The sequence below is a fragment of the Homarus americanus genome, unplaced genomic scaffold (genome assembly GCF_018991925.1).
Source record: "Homarus americanus isolate GMGI-L3 unplaced genomic scaffold, GMGI_Hamer_2.0 scaffold27806, whole genome shotgun sequence".
Classification (NCBI taxonomy): Eukaryota; Metazoa; Arthropoda; class Malacostraca; order Decapoda; family Nephropidae; genus Homarus; species Homarus americanus.
Genome location: NW_024741490.1, coordinates 148,511 through 168,113, shown reverse-complemented (window position 1 = coordinate 168,113; position 19,603 = coordinate 148,511). Strand labels below are relative to the sequence as shown.

Sequence of the window (19,603 nt, the reverse complement as noted above, 5' to 3'; positions counted from 1 at the left end):
GTGATGACCCTCCACCTGACAGGTAAGTGTGGCCCCAGTGTGAGATGACCTCCACCTGACAGATGATTGTGGCCCCAGTGTGATGACCCTCCTCTGACAAGTGAGTGTGGCACCCAGTGTGATGACCATCCACCTGACAGGTGGGGCCCCAGTGTGTGACCTCCCACCTGACAGATGATTGTGGCCCCCAGTGTGATGACCATCCTCTGACAAGTGAGTGTGGCACCCAGTGTGATGACCCTCCACCTGACAGATGTTTGTGGCCCCCAGTGTGATGACCCTCCACCTGCCAGGTGTAAGAGGATACATCTGCTGCTGATAAGGAGGCTTATATTATAAATAAAATATAGAGGCTTTCTGCCCCTGGCGGAGCCTCAGTCGAACACGCTGTCTGTTTCCTTCAGGAGCAGTCCACGACGTGAGTCCCGTAGGCGAGGTAGTAGGAGGAACACGGCGTCCCTGCCTCGTGACAGTGGCCACAGCAGCGACGCCCGCCCACCCTGGGGCCATAACCACAGTGACAGACCCTACAGGAAGCAGTCAGAGAAGGATCCGTACTCCAGCAGGAGGCTCAGGCGGCGGGCTGCCAGGTCAGGTTCATCTCATTGACCTACAATTTAACCTCAGATCTGCAGTGAACCCTCCATATAACGGACTTTTCTCTCTGTGTAATCCGTTAAGTAGAGGGCTTCACATTCCTGAATGTTCCCGAGTGATAATCTTGTATGACAAGGGCGAGGCCGCCATGGGTCAAAAATTTATTTTAGGTCTCCAGACAGCTCAGTCATATTGCTCCATAATACTAGACTGACATCATGTGGTGGGCTCGCCCCTATCAATTCGAAAATCCGCCTTGTACACAAGGCTTTTGAGACCATAAGAACATCTGAACCCCAATATCTCACAATGTTGCTTTGGCGGGTTCATCCTTGTCTTGTAGAGCGCCTCATAATTTTCCTTTCGAAATATACTAAAATTTTTAACTACATGATTTGTTCTTACATTATTGTTGTGAAAAAATACTTTAGCATTTATTAATTAATTTGTTTCTATTTCACAAAATTTCATTTCACCTCGTAAAAATAAAAGCGAAAATAAAGCGAGTCTTGTATTTGCCAAATACCAGTTACTGATTCAAAGTTTCTGGAAATCTTGTGTTGTGAGTGATGTGAGAGTGAGTGACGGGCTGTGTGTGTTACAGATCACTGAGTCGGTGTGAGCGGGACACGGGCACCGAGGAGAGTGATCAGCCACAACCCCAACGTCGACGCCGCAAGACCTGGGATAAGTCCCGCCAGGAGTCTCTGTCATCTGATATCTCAAGGTAGTCTTGTTTACCTGTCCATCACACCTGTCCATCACACCTGTCCTGTTCACCTGTCCATCACACCTGTCCTGTTTACTTGTCCATCACACCTGGCCTACTCACCTGTCTATCGTCTTATTTATTACAATATCTTCAGTCTATCATTCCTTCCACCTGTCTGTCTGTCTGCCTTCCTAATTATGTCAGAAGGTTGATATTGTTTTTCTAGTTCAGCGGCTTGGTGTTTCTATTAAGCATAGATTCACAATTGGTGTGGATTTGCTCTCTCTCTCTCTCTCTCTCTTTTTTTTTCCTTCCTTCCTTTCTTCCTTCCTTCCTTTCTTTCTTTCTTTCTTTCTTTCTTTCTTTCCTTCTTTCTTTCGCCACAATATTTACTGTGTTATCTCTTCTCCAGGTCACCATCGCCCCGAGACAGAAGACGCAGCAGCCGGACCTCCGCCACCTCCAGGCAGTGGCCAACCATCAAACCTTCCCTCACGCCGGCACTCCACTACCCTTACACGCCCGAACCTGCCCCCAAGGTAACTACAAACACAGTCCACCGCCCACACCATGTTTACTGTTCACTACCTACCCACGCCATATTCACACTCCACCCAAATCACACCCACACTGCATTACCTACCCACACCAAATCCACACCGTCCGTTGGTATGTTTGTTTATGTGGGGTTTTGTAAAAATTTTCTTGGTATCATATGCATTGTAAATCCTTCTGCATTCGCGACCTTTATTTCCCAAGGCTTTATGAAGGACTTATTGGATGTTATGATGGCTTTTAACGGTTGAAAAACGCAGAAAATAGTTGTTTCTATGAATGGTACAGTTCCATAACTCGTCTACGCCCTGCACCAGTTATGGAGTTATTGTTGTGACCGACAGTATCTCCAGGGAGCATTGACTAAGACACATATGAATTGGAGCGTCTGTAGTCACGGCGCCATTGATGTGCATTAATAATGCTGTTTAATAATTCTTGAAATGTAGCTTTTAAACTTCATATAACCATTTATTTTAAATATTTCTTTTGAATGTTAATTGACTCGTGTGTACTGTAGTGTATAATGATGGTTTGTGGTATTGTTGTCGCAGCCACCACCCTCCCCTCCCTTACCCACCCACAAGAGCATGCAGGGGGAGGAGGAACCAGACGACGATGATGACGACGTGCAGGTGGTGACCACGCCCACAGTGTACACCCCAGCCCCAGCACGATCCTCCTCCCCACCTGTGCCCGCCCTCATGCGGAAACTCACAGGTGAGGGTCGCTTACTGGCCTCTGTCAGTTCTTCTTCTTCTTATGGTCAAATATATATTTTATTCCACTGATTCTCCCTCCCGGTGTTATTGTTATATTTTATGATCCTAAGTGTTTAAATTTTAACCCTTTGAGGGTGGTGATTTAACCCTTTGAGGATGATGGTTTAACCTTTTGAGAACAATAGTTGACCCTTTGGGAACAATAATTTAACCCTTTGAGAACAGTAGTTTTACCCTTTGAGAACAGCAATTTAACCCTCTGAGAACAATAATTTAACCCTTTGAGAACAATAATTTAACCCTTTGAGAACAATAATTTAACCCTTTGAGAACAATAATTTAACCCTTTGTGAACAACAATTTAACCCTGTGAGACCAGTGGTTTAACCCTTTGAGAACAATAGTTTAACCCTTTGAGAACAATAGTTTAACCCTTTGCCAACAATAATTTAACTCTTTGCTAGCAATAATTTAACCCTTTGAGAACAATAGTTTAACCCTTTGATAACAATAGTTTAACCCTTTGAGGACGATGATTTAACTATCCAGGAGTGAAAGGGTTAAGGTCAAATAAGTAAAACAAACCTTCCTGCAGGTGAGTCAACTTTCGACGTGCCGGAGTTCGCCCCAGACACCAGTGTCCCGGCGCCTCGCACCAACAGCCCGCCCATCCCCACCGTCCTTAAGCGCCTCCAGAGTGCTGACTCCACGCCCATGCTTCCGGAGCTCCCCAACCCTCCCTCACGCCCTCTCTCAAGACCACCCTCTCCCAGGAGTCTATCTGCAGCCAACTGTCTGGGCTCCGGCAGCCGTCCCGGCAGTCGTCCCGGCAGCTCAGGTTCTCAGCCGGCCCTACAAGGTAATTTTCATACCAGTAATTGTCTGTTTCTTCTGCTTCCATAGTGGAGCGTGTTATAATGTTCATGGCACAAACATTCTGGCAGTGTCTTACCACAATAAACTATCTCTATGAAAATGTCTTCACAGGACGAATAGTAGCAGATTTGTCCTTGGATGGTAGAAGCAGCAGCCAGCCTCCGTCACCCTGCTCCCGGCCACCCACACCTCGCCGCCTGCCGCCCATGACACCTTCGAGGAGTGAGGAGCTGGTGACGTCACCTCGATCCGCCTCAGAGTTACGCTCCACCTCCCCGCCTGTGCCGGCCCTGGCCAAGCGGCTGTCAGCTACCTCTAGGCCTGGCCAGCCGCCCCAGGCAACTTGTGAGTCGACAGGCGTACTGTTACTGTCCATGGCCCAGTGGGTCCTGGCCATTTGTATTCTGTGGTGCAGATATAAATAAACTCAATACTTATATTACAACACTTGTGTATAAAGACTATCTCTTGCTCCTGCAATAATACATGTTTAGCCTAGACTACTTTACAGTACAGTACAGTTCAGTACAGTACAGTACAGTACAGTACAGTACAGTACAGTACAGACTGGTCAGTAAGATAGGTTATCTCCGGCAGGTCTTGAGCGGCAGTTGACGCCTGTGGAGACACCAGAATCACCCAGGGCACCATCCGCCTCCTCTCCCACCGCCTCCCCGCCCTCTGCTGTCACCTCCGGTATGTACCCCAAAGACGTGGGAGGGGAGCTGCATTGTGGGTAGTGGGGAGCTGCACTGTGGGAGTATGGAGCTGCACTGTGGGAATGGGGAGCTCTACTATGGGAGTCGGGAGCTGTACTGTGGGAGTGGGGAGCTGTACTGTGGGTGTGGGGAGCTCTACTGTGGGTGTGGGGAGCTGCACTGTAGGATTGGGGAGCTGCACTGGAGGATTGGGGAGCTGCACTGTAGGATTGGGGAGCTGCACTGTAGGATTGGGGAGCTGCACTGTAGGATTGGGGAGCTGCACTGTAGCAGTGTGGAGCCTGGGATGTCCTATCGCAGTCCAGGCTACCCCCAGGCCCAGTGCTCTTAAGTTCCTTTGATTTAGTGGGCCACAGTTTGGGGATCTGTAGATACACCCGACGATAAGTAAGTCCCCTCCCTTTAATTTAATTTTTCACCACTTGGACTCTTCAAAAACATCCTCTCCCTGTACCTTCGCCTGGCTGGCTGTAAGGTCTTGCCTAGCATAGATTAGAACATAAGAACATAAGAATGGAGAAAACTGCAGCGGGCCTATTGGCCCATACTGGGCAGTCCCGTTTACACCCAACCCCTATTGCTCATATGAGCATCCAACATATGTTTGAAGCAATTCAGCGTATTCGAGTTAATGATGATATTTGGTAACTTGTTCCATTCATCCACTACTCTGTTTCCAAACCAGTGTTTACCTATTTCACGCCTAAATCTAAATTTGTCTAATTTAAAACCATTGTTACGAGTTCGCTCCTGGTTGGATAATTTGAGTACCTTTGTAATGTCCCCTTTGTTTAACCCTGCCTTCCACTTATACACCTCTATCAGGTCGCCCCTCGCTCTACGTCTCTCAAGGGAGTGCAAATTAAGATGCTTTAACCTGTCTCTGTACTCAAGGTTCCTAATGCCCGGGATTAGTCTTGTCATTCTCCTCTGAATTCTTTCCAAGGATTCTTTATCCATTCTGTAATACGGTGACCAGAACTGAACTGAGTAATCCAGGTGTGGTCTCACAAGAGCAAGATACAGTTTTAGGATGACCTCGCTAGTCTTGTAACTAACACTCCTTTGTATGAACCCAAGTACTTTATTAGCCTTGTTACGAGCAAAAACACATTGTTTACTTGGCTTAAGGTTCCTACTTATCATTACTCCTAAATCTCTCTCGCAGTCGGATTTCTCTATGGCATCGTTGTTCATCTGGTATCTGGTTTCCCTGTTTACATCTCCTATACTGAGTACTTTACATTTGTCGACGTTGAATTTCATCTGCCATTTTTCAGACCATTCGAAAAACCACACCCCTCTTGTAAGTTTCTTGAGAAAGGTTCGTAAATGAGTCATATCCAGCAAGACTGAACTCACATTCCTCTGGTTCAATAATCCTGTTCTTGTACAACAGTTCTACAGCTCCTAAAATATCTGGTTGGTGTGCTTTCAGTAGTGTTTCAAACTCCTCTCTCTTATCAAGAAACGTGTCAGTATTAGTGTACATGACATTCAAACCAGAATGTGTTCTCGGTAACGTCTCTGCACTTAGTAGTAACCCCCCCCCCATTTTCAGAAGCTGCAGCATTTGCTAAGTACACTGTATTTTGCACGGTGTAGTTAGAAATTTCATTGTTTACACGGCGCTCGTCTCCTCCTGTCTACTAGGCGGAGCTGGTGCCACCTACCGGGTGTGGGGTAGAGCGGGTGGAGGGTGCGCTGCTGTCCCTTGGCCCTGTGTCGGCAAGCTTGCTTCTACTACCCTCTCCCTGAATATAACCCATGTACACCCGTCCCCGTTCCTCCTTGACTCCTCCCTCTTCTGCTTCAAGTCCTGCAGGAGCTTCTTGTGCTGTTCCCTCTGCATTACCGTGCGATCTGGGTGAATGAATACATCCCGAAATGCCTCGCTCCTTGCTTAGTTTTTTGCCTGCCGAATAACCAGCCATTTCTCCTCCTCGCTCATTATTGTGATCCTGAGGGGGCGAGGCTTATCCCCCTGCTTTTGTCCCAGCCTCCTCACATCCTGTGGGGTTGATGGCATCTTCAGAACCTCTGTACAAATATTTTGAAACTGCATCTTATCGTGTGTTACCTTACTCTCAGTTCCCTCCGCCTGGCTCTCGGGGACTCCAAAAACTATTACATTGTTCCTGCGCTGGAGACGTTCCCGTTGTTCCTCCTCTCCCCTAACAGTAGGTCAGTTAATTTTCATATCTTCGACACACTTCCCTAGCTGCTGTAGAACCTGTTCTGATCCTGCATTACTCTCCGCCCCCTCTCGTGGCCCTGCTAATGCCTCAGCATAACTCCTCTTAGCAACCACCTCCATTCTATCAGCTACTTCCTCAAGGATCTCTTTCCCAACTTGCTCTAGTTTGGCAACCAACAGGGCTCCAGCTTCATCTATTTTTGTCCTTAGGGAACTCGTTCCCTTATGGCTTGCAATCGCCTCTTTCACCTTGACTATGCAGTCAGGGCAATACCAGCAACAGCCTTCATGCCTTACGGTAGTTAGCATCTTCCTAAACGTTGCATTAGTCAGGCCTGTATCCTCCAAATCCGACGTCTCCCTGCAGTAATCACATATCAAACTCATGGTTGTTGTTGTTGTGGGGGGGGGGTGCAGACTGTGTATAGATCTACACCTATTTAAAAAAAGAAAGAAAGGAAAAAAGAACAGTACTTAGCTGCTCTCCTCTGGGTTTAACCACCTTCCCTGTTGCCTGTAGAGTTGTCTTATGCTATCACTGTGTACACTGTATCTCCCTGTGAATGGTGTATTGTAGACACAGTTTCAGTTCATGAGAAAGCACACAGACAAAAATAAAATTTAAAGTCTCTGTGGCACCTACAACACGATTTGGTTTCAGCTGGCAGCGGTGCCTTACCAGCTTTCTTGTCAGTTTGTATTCACTTTAAGTTATTTACAACTTCTTCTGCGGTCACTGATGACACTATGAACTATCACTGTGTACACTGTATCTCCCTGTGAATGGTGTATTGTAGGCACAGTTTCAGTCCATGAGAAAGCACACAAACAAAATAAAATTTAAAGTCTCTGTGGCACCTATAACACGATTTGGTTTCAGCTGGCAGCGGTGCCTTACCAGCTTGCTTGCTAGTTTGTATTTACTTTAAGTTATTTACAACCTCTTCCGTGATCACTGATTGCACTATGAACTGATTTACTTAAAATCACAGTACTACACTCCCTGGTTAGCCTTTATCACAGCCGTGACCACAACTCAGTAAATGAAAATAAAATAAAAGCTTTGTCATATGGCAGTGATTTTGTGGTTTATGCCTGACCTGGGCTGTACCTCCAACACGGTGGAAATTGAGTTTTCAAAAATACAATCGCGTTTAGCATTAAAAATCCTACATCGATGTACACTTTCACATCACTAAGACGATATTGATGTTCTTATGTAATCACTGTCCAATTCCTGCCCCTCAACATCGAAGGCCCGAATGCAGAACACTCTTTGTTACAGAGACGCAACGACCTGACCCGCCCGCCGTAGTTATTAACCACAATATGAGACTGAATGTGAAAAGGACCTGGGTGTGTATGTCGACAAGGAACTTAACTTCTCGGACCATTGTGAAAAGAAGGTGAATCAGGCACCGAAACTAGTTCTTATACGAAGGTCGTTTAGATATCTAGATGGTCAATCGCTCATCACGATCTTCAAGAGTGAAATGCTTCCCCGTCTGGAGTACTGTCACCCCGTGTGGTCCCAGAGGTATGCTAGAGACTGTCAATTGATTGAAAATGTCCAAAGGAGGGCCACCAGACTGGTGCCTGCTCTACGGAACCTCAGCTACCCAGAGAGATTAGAACGCCTGCAACTGCCTAGCTTATACTACAGACGGGCAAAGGGCGACCTAATTGAAGTGTCTAAACATCTCAGAGGGCACTACTCGATCGAGTGTACAGTCTCGTTCAAGATTCTTTGAACACTGCTGGAGACAGCTGGCAACTCAAGGCCGTTTGTTTACTATAGTACGTAGTAAAATTTATGAATAATTGTAAAAGTGATCGGTGATTTTTTATTTAGTTCCCCGTTGCTTAATTTAAGGGTTGGGCTTTGTTGTTTCATATTATATTATACTACGTACTATAGTAAACAAACGGCCATGAGTTGCCAGCTGTCTCCAGCAGTGTTCGAAGAATCTTGAACGAGACTGTACATACCTGAAGCTGGAGGACGCCCGCCCCACAAGGGGTCACAGCTCAAGGCTGAAGAAGCCACAAGTCCTGAAAACAGCGAGGGCCAACTTTTCGGAGTGAGAAGTGTGAACGCTTGGAACACTCTGCCAGAGTGTGTTGTTACGGCACCGAGTGTGAGATGTTTCAAGACCAGACTTGACCAACACTGGAGCAGGTTCAGATACATTCAGGAACCAGTGCAAGCCAGTACTTGCTAACAGTGTGTAACAGAGACGTGACCGATCGCCCAAGCGGCTAACGAGCCGATCAGTGACGAAGGTGATAAAAGTAAAAAAAGTATGTATTGTCAGTGTGTTAAAAGGTTTTGAAGATGATAATAATAGACACAGTACAGCAGCCGCCTCAGTCCAATATGTATATAGGGAGATGGAAAAAAAGATGTTTAAACAATATTATTTAACTATAGCATTTTGGTCATAAATTTATATTTCGAATATTTTTACTTTTCGATTTCACTTAAATGTACTTCTGATCACTCAAAGTGGGCAGGGCTTTGAAGTAGAGGGAAAGAGTGGAGTCAAACACAAAAACCTGACAGTAATGATAATTAGGAATCTTAAACCAAGTAAACAATGTGTTTTTGATCGAAACAAGGTTAACAAAGTATTTTGGTTCACACAAAGGAGTGTTAGTTACAAGACTAGCGAGGTCATCCTAAAACTATATCCTGCACCGCTTGTGAGATCTTACTTGGATTACGCGGTTCAGTTCTGGTCACCGTACTACAGAATGGATATACAGGATGTCCATAAATGATTACCCTGATTAAAGCATGGTCTACCACTGTTTTTAGGATAATCATTTGTGGATACCCTGTAGAATCTCTAGAAAGAATTCAGAGGAGGATGACAAGACTAATCCCGAGCATTGGGAACCTTGAGTACAGAGACAGATTAAAGCATCTTAATTTGCACTCCCTCGAGAGGTGTAGAGTGAGGGGCGATATGATAGAGGTGTATAAATGGAAGTCAGGGCTAAACAAAGGTGATATAACAAAGGAACTCAAACTATCCAATCAGGAGCGAACTCGTAGCAACATTGGTTTGGAAATAGAATAGTGGATGAGTGGAACAAGTTACCAAACATCACCATTAAATCGAATACGCTGGATAGCTTCAAATATAAGTTGAATGGATAGGGGTTGGGTGTAAGCGGGACTGTCCAGTATGAGCCAATAGGCCGCTGCAGTTTCCTCCATTATTAGGTTCTTAACTAGTCCTAACCTAACTCCACGTATTAAAGAAAACTTTATAAAGGATAATATTTAACATTAGGTTTAGAAAGAACATCCCAAAAATGGCGGAGGAAGTAGATATTTGCTGAACAAAAAGATGATCAAGAACTTACCTAACGACTCTCAAAATATCAGAATACATATCTAACCTAACCAGTGAAACCAGAAGGACCGGACCTAATATCCTTCCTCAGAATGGCCACATTTAGTGGGTGGCCATTAGGTAAAGATAATAATCAAGATTCTCAGCTTACTTGGGACAAGTTAAGAGACAAGTGGAGTCTCAGTTGATCTTTTGGGCTGTTATTGTGTCAGTCAGTAGTGACTCGTGTACAAGAGTGAGGTTGAAGGATGTGGCTACGATACAAGCCCCGCCCTCCTCGTGGCTCATACATAATGTTCGATTAATATTGTTATATCGCAAATAATTCTTATTTAACTGTTAAGGATACCCAGTTCTGACTCACATTAATGCCGAATTTAATGTCTGTAAAGATACAACTGCTTGAAAACATTAACTTTCACGATATGAATGGAAATAAAAAGTTTGAAATAAAGAATATTTACCGTCGAAGCCACAAACAAATTCACGCTTTCGGATAAGTGGGGAAGAGAGGCTTGTAGTGGATACTCATCCCCTACAACTGCCACTGCCGTTAGTCGCTGATCAGCCAATCCCGATCCCTCGTCATGTTTCTCTGACAAGCCTAGTGTTTGACTGCGTGGGGTCGGCCACCAGCGACACTCACTTCCGGCCACCAGCGACGCTTACTTCCGTGAAGGGGGTTCTACTGAGTGCACTTAAACAGACAAGACCTCCTCTCAACAAGCTCCTCACCACACAGCAACTCCCTGGCACTGCATTGTACATATAATATAGTATATAGAAAACGCCATAGCTGAATTTCCCTTCTCACCCCCATCCCTTTGCGATTCAACATAACGTTAACCCCACAAATGGTGACCCCCGGAGTAACGCACTCATACAGGATGGATGAGAAGCGGATCACTCTTCCAGTCTTCAATCACAACATTGAAGACTGGCTAATCCACACGGAGGCAGCTTTCATCGGCTCTACAGCTACAGACGAACAGAAGTACATCGCCTTGGTCTGTTCCCTGCCCACAGAAGTCGCCACACAAGTTGCAGAAGTCATCACTGAGCCCCAGATGACAACAAGTTCACAGCTCTACGAGATGCTCTCAAGAGGCGATACCAGCGGCCTGACACCAATCTCCTGCGAGACCTATTCGGTCTCTCCTTCAGTAACTCAACGCCTGCACGTCTCTGGGACGAGATGCGGAGACTGAACTCCCGCCATACAGACAGGCTTCCTGACACTATCCTGCACCAGCTTCACACTCAGACGCTCCCTGCAGAAGTTCGTCTCGTCCTCTCGGCATTGGACTACTCTACTACCCCAGCGACCTATGCAGCCACGGCAGACAGAGTATTCCACGAATACACTGCTGCGAGCCATGCTGCCGCGGACAACTCAGCGGCCACACCATCACTTTCCTCCGGTTTCGTCAACCAGATCAACGCTCCTCAGAGAAGTAGCATTCCACCGGAAAAACAAGACATGAGGGACCTGCTACACACTCTACACCGCAGAATGGACACCCTCGAGCAGCTCTGCTTCTCCATGCCTGCTGCTGCTCCTGCCCCACGCACTGTGTACTACCAACCCCAACAGCCCCGTCCTGTCTTAGACGCCGCCGCCAGCCCCCAGCACAGTGTACCTACCTTTTGTTGGTACTATCAACATTTTGGTGCGAGAGCTAGACGCTGTGAGGCTCCCTGCAACTACACGAGGAAGCGACGTCAACGGGGGTTGGTAAACGCCACTACCTCCGTCACTTCAGGCGTCTCACTGCTGCATGTCTCCGACCACATCCGTGGACTCAGTCACCCACGTGTACGGGCTACCCACACTGTGGAGGTGCACTGTAGGAGTGGGGAGCTTCACTGTAGGAGTGGGGAGCTGCACTGTAGGAGTGTGGAGCTGTACTGTGGGAGTGGAGAGCTGTACTGTGGGAGTGGGGACCTGCACTGTGTGAGTGGGGAGCTGTACTGTAGGAGTGGGGAGCTGTACTGTGGGAGTGGAGAGTTGTACTGTGGGAGTGGGGAGCTGCACTGTAGGAGTGGGGAGCTGTACTGTAGGAGTGGGGAGCTGTACTGTGGGAGTGGAGAGCTGTACTGTGGGAGTGGAGAGCTGTACTGTGGGAGTGGGGACCTGCACTGTAGGAGTGGGGAGCTGTACTGTAGGAGTGGGGAGCTGTACTGTGGGAGTGGGGACCTGCACTCAATTTTTTTGTCAGTATTTCATATTTTATTTAAATATTTCTCGAAGTTAAACTAACAACCACAATAATTACGATTTACTTAACAAAGTTACGTGACCTAATTTTATAAAACTCAAATCATTTCCAGAGTGTAATGTATTATATTCTGTGAAACCTCTATTTAACAGACTATATGGAAAGGAAAATCCGTTATATCGAGGGTCCATTAGATGTGAAACCTCTATCTTACGAACTATATAGAGATGAAAGTCCGTTATATCGAGGGTCCGTTACATGCGACCCTCCATTTAACGGATTACCTGTATATGGCGAGATAAGTCGGTTATATCGAGGTATTACTGTTGTTTTCATTTCATTAAGAATATTAAGTGTATGTTGATAGATTTTCTCCGTAATGATTCTATATAGAAACCAAACCACTGACTCGAGTTTTCTCAAATTTCTGACGTAGGGAGAGAAGCAGGAAGCCGGCGGAGGATCTTCATGGTGCAGGAGGCGTCACAGGGTAGCTAGCAGAGAACACCATTACTAGCTAGCAGAGAACACCATTACTAGCTAGCAGAGAACACCATTACTAGCTAGTAGAGAACACCATTACTAGCGAGCAGAGAACACCATTACTAGCGAGCAGAGAACACCATTACTAGCTAGCAGAGAACACCATTACTAGCTAGCAGAGAACACCATTACTAGCTAGAAGAGAACACCATTACTAGCTAGCAGAGAACACCATTGCCAGCTAGAAGAGAACACCATTACTAGCTAGCAGAGAACACCATTGCCAGCTAGCAGAGAACACCATTACTAGCTAGCAGAGAACACCATTACTAGCTAGAAGAGAACACCATTACTAGCTAGCAGAGAACACCATTACTAGCTAGCAGAGAACACCATTGCCAGCTAGAAGAGAACACCATTACTAGCTAGCAGAGAACGCCATTACTAGCTAGCAGAGAACACCATTACTAGCTAGCAGAGAACACCATTACTAGCTAGAGAGAACACATTAGCTGCAGAGAACACCATTGCCAGCTAGAAGAGAACACCATTACTAGCTAGCAGAGAACACCATTACTAGCTAGAGAACACCATTTGCCAGCTAGAAGAGAACACCATTACTAGCTAGCAGAGAACACTATTGCCAGTTAGAAGAGAACTAGCTAGCAGAGAACGCCATTACTAGCTAGCAGAGAACACCATTAGCTAGCAGAGAACACCATTAGCCAGGCAGAGAATATTACTAGCTAGAACACCATTGCCAGCTACCATAGCAGAGAACACCACTAGCTAGCAGAGCCAGCTAGCACCATAGCTAGCAGAGAACACCATTAGAAGAGAACACCATTAGCTAGCTAGCAGAGAACACCTAGCTAGCAGAGAACACCATTACTAGCTAGCAGAGAACACCATTACTAGCTAGCAGAGAACACCATTGCCAGCTAGAAGAGAACACCATTACTAGCTAGCAGAGAACACCATTACTAGCTAGCAGAGAACACCATTACTAGCTAGAAGAGAACACCATTACTAGCTAGCAGAGAACACCATTGCCAGTTAGAAGAGAACACCATTACTAGCTAGCAGAGAACGCCATTACTAGCTAGAGAGAACACCATTACTAGCTAGCAGAGAACACCATTACTAGCTAGCAGAGAACACTATTACTAGCTAGCAGAGAACACCATTGCCAGCTAGAAGAGAACACCATTACTAGCTAGCAGAGAACACCATTACTAGCTAGCAGAGAACACCATTTGCCAGCTAGAAGAGAACACCATTACTAGCTAGCAGAGAACACCATTGCCAGTTAGAAGAGAACACCATTACTAGCTAGCAGAGAACGCCATTACTAGCTAGCAGAGAACACCATTACTAGCTAGCAGAGAACACCATTACTAGCTAGCAGAGAACACCATTACTAGCTAGCAGAGAACACCATTGCCAGCTAGAAGAGAACACCATTACTAGCTAGCAGAGAACACCATTACTAGCTAGCAGAGAACACCATTGCCAGTTAGAAGAGAACACCAGTGCTAGCTAGCAGGGAACACTATTACTAGCTAGCAGAGAACACTATTACTAGCTAACAGAGAACACCATTACTAGCTAGCAGAGAACACTATTACTAGCTAACAGAGAACACCATTACTAGCTAGCAGAGAACACTATTACTAGCTAACAGAGAACACCATTACTAGCTAGCAGAGAACATCATTATTAGCTAGCAGAGAACACCATTACTAGCTAGCAGAGAACACCATTACTAGCTAGCAGAGAACACTATTAATAGCTAGCAAATAACACTGTTACTAACTAGCAGAGGACACTGTATTACTAGCTACCAGAGAACACTATTATTAGTTAGCAGAGAACACTGTTTTACTAACTAGCAGAGGACACTATTATTAGCTAGCAGAGAACTCTGTATTACTAGCTAGCAGAGAACACTATTACTAGCTAGCAGAGAACACTGTATTGCTAATTTAGCAGAGGACACTATTACTAGCTAGCAGAGAACCCTAATTTATTAGCTAGCAGAGAACACTGTATTACTAGCTAGCAGAGAACACTGCATTACTAGCTAGCAGAGAACGATGTATTACTAGCTAGCAGAGAACAATGTATTACTAGCTAGCAGAGAACACCGTGTTACTAGCCAGCAGTGAACACCGTATTACTAGCTAGCAGTGAACAGTGTATTACTAGCTAGCAGAGAACACTGTATTACTAGCAAGCAGAGAACACTGAATTATTAGTTAGCAAAGCAATCTGTCACTCGTCAGTTTTGGACGCCTACACACACACACACACACACACACACACACACACACACACACACACACACACCTCAGGACACTGTTGAAGATTTGATCTAACGTGTTGACAATAGGAACATCACTAAGGTCTCCGGACACTGTCACAGACGTCATCTTTAGAAAGTAGACGTGTCAATTACTATTTATGACATTACGGCAGATGTAATCCCTAGACAGTACATGGGGCACTCACTGCTCAGGACACTTAGAGGAAGAAAGACCATAAAGGCGTGTCTCCTGTGCTTGGTAGACAGCTGCTGTTTGTAAACAGACAAACGCTACACGGCTCTAGACAGCTGCTGTTTGTAAACAGACAAACGCTACACGGCTCTAGACAGCTGCTGTTTGTAAACAGACAAACGCTACACGGCTCTAGACAGCTGCTGTTTGTAGACAGACAAACGCTACACGGCTCTAGACAGCTGCTGTTTGTAGACAGACAAACGCTACACGGCTCTAGACAGCTGCTGTTTGTAGACAGACAAACGCTACACGGCTCTAGACAGCTGCTGTTTGTATTCAGACAAACACTATACGGCTGTAGACATGTCATCAATAATTATCTCTGTTTTCATGAATTGTATCATTGTCTTGAGGCTGGAGCTCTATAATGAGCAAGTATCTTTGTTTAATATTCTTAAAAGAAAATGATGTGTTTATATATTTTTAATTTGTACTCTTATAGTGTTGACTAGTCATCCAGTGGTGACTTAAAACAGAATAATCCAGAATTATTTTTCTTTATTTTTTGTAATATCATCCGCGCCTCGAGTACCTAACCTCCCAGGAATACTAAAGGTGTGTTACCTGTACAGGTGTGTCCTCCCGGCCGGGGAGCGCCACCTCCGGGCAAGACGAGGACGTACGTACCGTCAGTGTCACCTCCTCCGGCTACGAGTCTGGCAGGAGGTCCTCAGGGGAGCCCAGATCCCTCTCCGAGCCTCTCGTCTCCCCCGACAAATGGGTCATCCTCAAGAGCCTCTCCTCCCTCCGTCAGGTAAGCTGTTGTGTCTCTAACTTTATCTCCCTTCCGTTCTTCTTCTTTCGTTTCACCAGATAAGCCATCTCCACATGCTGTACCAGAACTATCAGAGGTGCACTACATCAGTCGCCACTCCACTACTGTACCAGAACTGTCAGAGGTGCACTACATTAGTCACCACTCCACTCGCTGTATTGTGCCATAACTGACAGTCACACTCACCATAACTAACAACACCCGAGTAGTTGTTTCTTATTAATTACTATACATGAGAGTGAAGAGTCGCTAAGTAGTGTGACTTCCACCATTTATATCAATAAGAATTTGTCTGAGTATTGAAAATGTGTTCATGTGTCTAGATGTTTATTACTAGGATGTGTGAGAGGCCAAGTTTCTCAGGTGAATGTAACATAATTCCCTCAGTCAGTTACACATGACTTTTTGGTTTTGACCTCTGTTACATGGTCAAAAATACAACAACAAAAACACTTGCTATATATTGTTTTATGAAGGCTGTAGTAAGGCATCTTTGTATTGAGTCTCAGGTTAATCTACAGTGGTATTAATTGACCAAAGAGTTCCGTTTTGTGACTACTGTTAATTGTCCAAAAGTGCAACAACCTCCATAACTACGTATTGATATTATTGTCTCGCATCTTAACGAAAGCATCTCTTGATAGACCATCAAGCCTAAAGGAATCACATTCACTTTCTTTTAGAACTACAACATTTTAACAGTGTTTAGTTTCACTGTATCACTTATAAGTATTTTGTTAACATATGTATATTAGATGGACTTTATGTTTCATAAGCTATCCTGTCTCCTTGTCAGAACTTGTGGCGGCGACACCAGGAGCTGACCCATCATCCAGACTCTGATGGGTCTTGCTGACAATTAGCGGCCGCCCCGGCGACACCCCAAGTCCTCCCTACCCCACTCCCAACTCCTGAAGAAAGTGGTGGCCCTGATGGTCCCACCTCCGCCCAGCCCCTCCCGCGCATTCCGCCCTTCTACGCCCGGTCCCAATTCCTCCCCCTCGTACTCCCCTCCTTCCCCCCTCCCATCACCTCTGACTCGCCCTCATCAGCACGGGAGTACGCTTACCCTGTCCCACCACATCTTCCTTCAAAAGAACCTTCATCGTCTTACTCCTCGCCTCCCCAGAGTCCTTCCTCTGAAGAGTGTCCTTCTCAAAACTCTTCCTCAAACCTTTTGCCTCTCCAGAGTCCTTCTCATGAAGAGTGTCCTTCTTCCCAAGAGTCTACCACTGAACATTCACCTCATCAAAGCCAGTTTACTGAAGAGTGTCCTTCCTCTTCTCGGCAAACTCCCTCTCCACAGAACTGTTCTTCCTCCCAACACTCTACTCCCCGCCAGAGCCACTCTTCTACAGACAACTATTCTCAAGTATCAGCTAACCAGAGTCCTTTCCCTGACGATTACTCTTCTTCCCAAAATTCATCTCCCTCTCTTTCTCCTTGCCATAGTCCTCCTCCTGAGGATTGTCTCTCCAAACATTCGTCTCCTCAAGTCTCTCATTGCCAAACACTTTCAGATGAATGTCCTTCTGAGCATTTTAATTCTCGCCAAAGACTGTTCCCAGAAGACCGTGTTTCTCCTCAACACTCTCCCGCCAAAGGTTCCTCTCCACAGGACTCTCCATCTCTTCAACACTCTTCACAACAACTTTATCCAGGACAGTCTTCCTCCTCCCAACACTCCTCTCCCCAGTTGTCTCCTCGTCAGATTCCTTCTCCAGACGTTTGTGCGTCCGATTTCCGCTCTTCTCGACACACATCATTTTCCCATCACCTCACTCTTCAGGTCTCTCCGAGTCAGCTTGCTTACCCTAGGCTTTCCTCTCCTCACATTCCTCCCTTGTATCTGGAGACTCCTCAGCACGATTCATTTTTGGCTACTTCCTGCGCTCCTACTCCTGTTGAACCTTGCAGCCCTGTCCCACCCGCCACCTGACCCTCCATTCCATACCACTGAACTTCCCCAAAGCTCCACCACTTAAGCCATCCTTTCCATCCCGCCCCCCTCCCCTCTCGTCTCCTACCCAACAAGTATCGCCCTCTTCCCTCACCCGGCAACAACAGCCGAGACAGACAAGGTCAAGAATTCATTCAGATGATAGTCTCCGGAGCGGCCAGCCACAGATTGAGTTCGGTCAGATCGTCCTTTCGGTCGTCTGAGAGAACACGAACTCGAGACTGAGCACGACAACCCACGACAATACTGATGACTTTGATGCTTCCAATATGTTTTATATATATATATATATATATGAGAGAAGCCTCTAGTGCTTCAGGAGCACTACAGTTGTTATGTGTTGTCATAGAGCAAGACAATAAGATAATGTGTCGATAATAACACTATACAGTAATGTTGTAATGTTGGTGCTCTAAGAGTACTGTATCAAATATCAGTGAGTCGACTATAATGTGTAATTTGAGTATATATGTATATATTTGTACATACCCCATTACCTATAGTGCCACGCATACAGAAGGCCAAATTAGGTAAGATTTCTCATTTTATTCTCCAACGACATTCGACACACGACAGTGGTGTATGTGTGTGTGTGTATGTGTGTCAGGTGGTGTGTGGGGGTACCAGAGGAGCGCCCTGGAGCACCCAGCGTGTAGTAATAGTAGTACTATACACTACCGCCAGGGTCGCTGCTGCTCTCATAGCTTATCTTGCCAGGATTTCCAGAACTTCGCTTAATGACACCTTCCTTTTATGGTTAGCAGTAATGATCTAGTACAGTACAGTACAGTAAGTGTGGAAGAAGCTCTTGGTATTAGAGTGCAGATGCCGGAATTTCTTCTACTTCGCGATGTTCTGAAGTCTGATGTCTCTGCCACCTCTCATGCTCACCAGCTCCGGGTATTGTTATCAGGTGTAACGCCTCGCCTCTTTGTTAGTTGCCATCAATAGTTCACTTGTAAATTAATATTTACCAAATGTCTTGAGGCTTATTTTCATACATATGAAGAAACGCAACACATGGATTTGTAAGACCATCATATTATCTCTATCAACATGATAATATTTAGGAAATTATTCTTTTTTACATATAGCTCATCTTCCCTTATAGCTGAAACGTGAAGAAATATGTAGTAGATACTAGATTTGGGTTGATGATAATTACTTACTATTAAAGTTAATAATGTCAATAACAACTATATATATATATATATATATATATATATATATATATATATATATATATATATATATATATATATATATATATATATATATATATATATATATGTACAGTTTTAGGGATTAAAGAGCGAGAGGTCAGGTTTGAGACAAAATGTCAGTGTAATTTAGCTCCCTGTAAAACTGTAAACAACCCCCCCCCCCCCACACTATGTGGCTACCTGCTGCGTCTGTTTGGCCATGGCCAGCCAGACCTGAAGTCGGGCCACTGGACCTCTAGCCTAGTCTATTTTTATATTGTATGTATAATAAAGACGACCTGGAACAAGTATCTTGTTTTGACTAACCTGCAGCAGTTCCTGTACTCAGGTTCATTTTTTAGTTGATGGTATTAAGCGAAGAAGCCAATGGGGTTAACATTATGTTGAATCGCACGAGGATGGAGGTGAGAAGGGAAATTCAGCTATGGCGTTTTCTATATACTATAATATATGTACAATGCAGTGCCAGGGAGTTGCTGTGTGGTGAGGAGCTTGCTGAGAGGAGGTCTTGTCTGTTTGAGTGCGCTCAGTAGAATCCCCTTCACGGCGAGGCTGTGAGCTTATATACACGTCCACCGCAAGCGTCGCTGGTGGCCGGAAGTGAGTGTCGCTGGTGGCCGACTCCACGCATTCAAACACTAG

General features: G+C 45.4%; 1 protein-coding gene across 1 annotated transcript; it reads left to right on the top strand.

Annotated features, from left to right (window-relative positions):
• The first annotated feature begins 1 nt into the window (after nt 1).
• Nucleotides 2-19,249, top strand: LOC121875921 (proline-rich receptor-like protein kinase PERK9). The gene is made up of 10 exons (XM_042380675.1): nt 2-22; nt 405-590; nt 1,202-1,324; nt 1,722-1,848; nt 2,419-2,584; nt 3,182-3,445; nt 3,574-3,807; nt 4,060-4,158; nt 15,576-15,757; nt 16,575-19,249. Exons 5-10 carry the CDS (start codon nt 2,455-2,457, stop codon nt 16,632-16,634), a joined length of 969 nt encoding a protein of 322 aa, XP_042236609.1. The 5' UTR covers nt 2-22; nt 405-590; nt 1,202-1,324; nt 1,722-1,848; nt 2,419-2,454; the 3' UTR covers nt 16,635-19,249.
• Nucleotides 19,250-19,603: the final 354 nt, after the last annotated feature.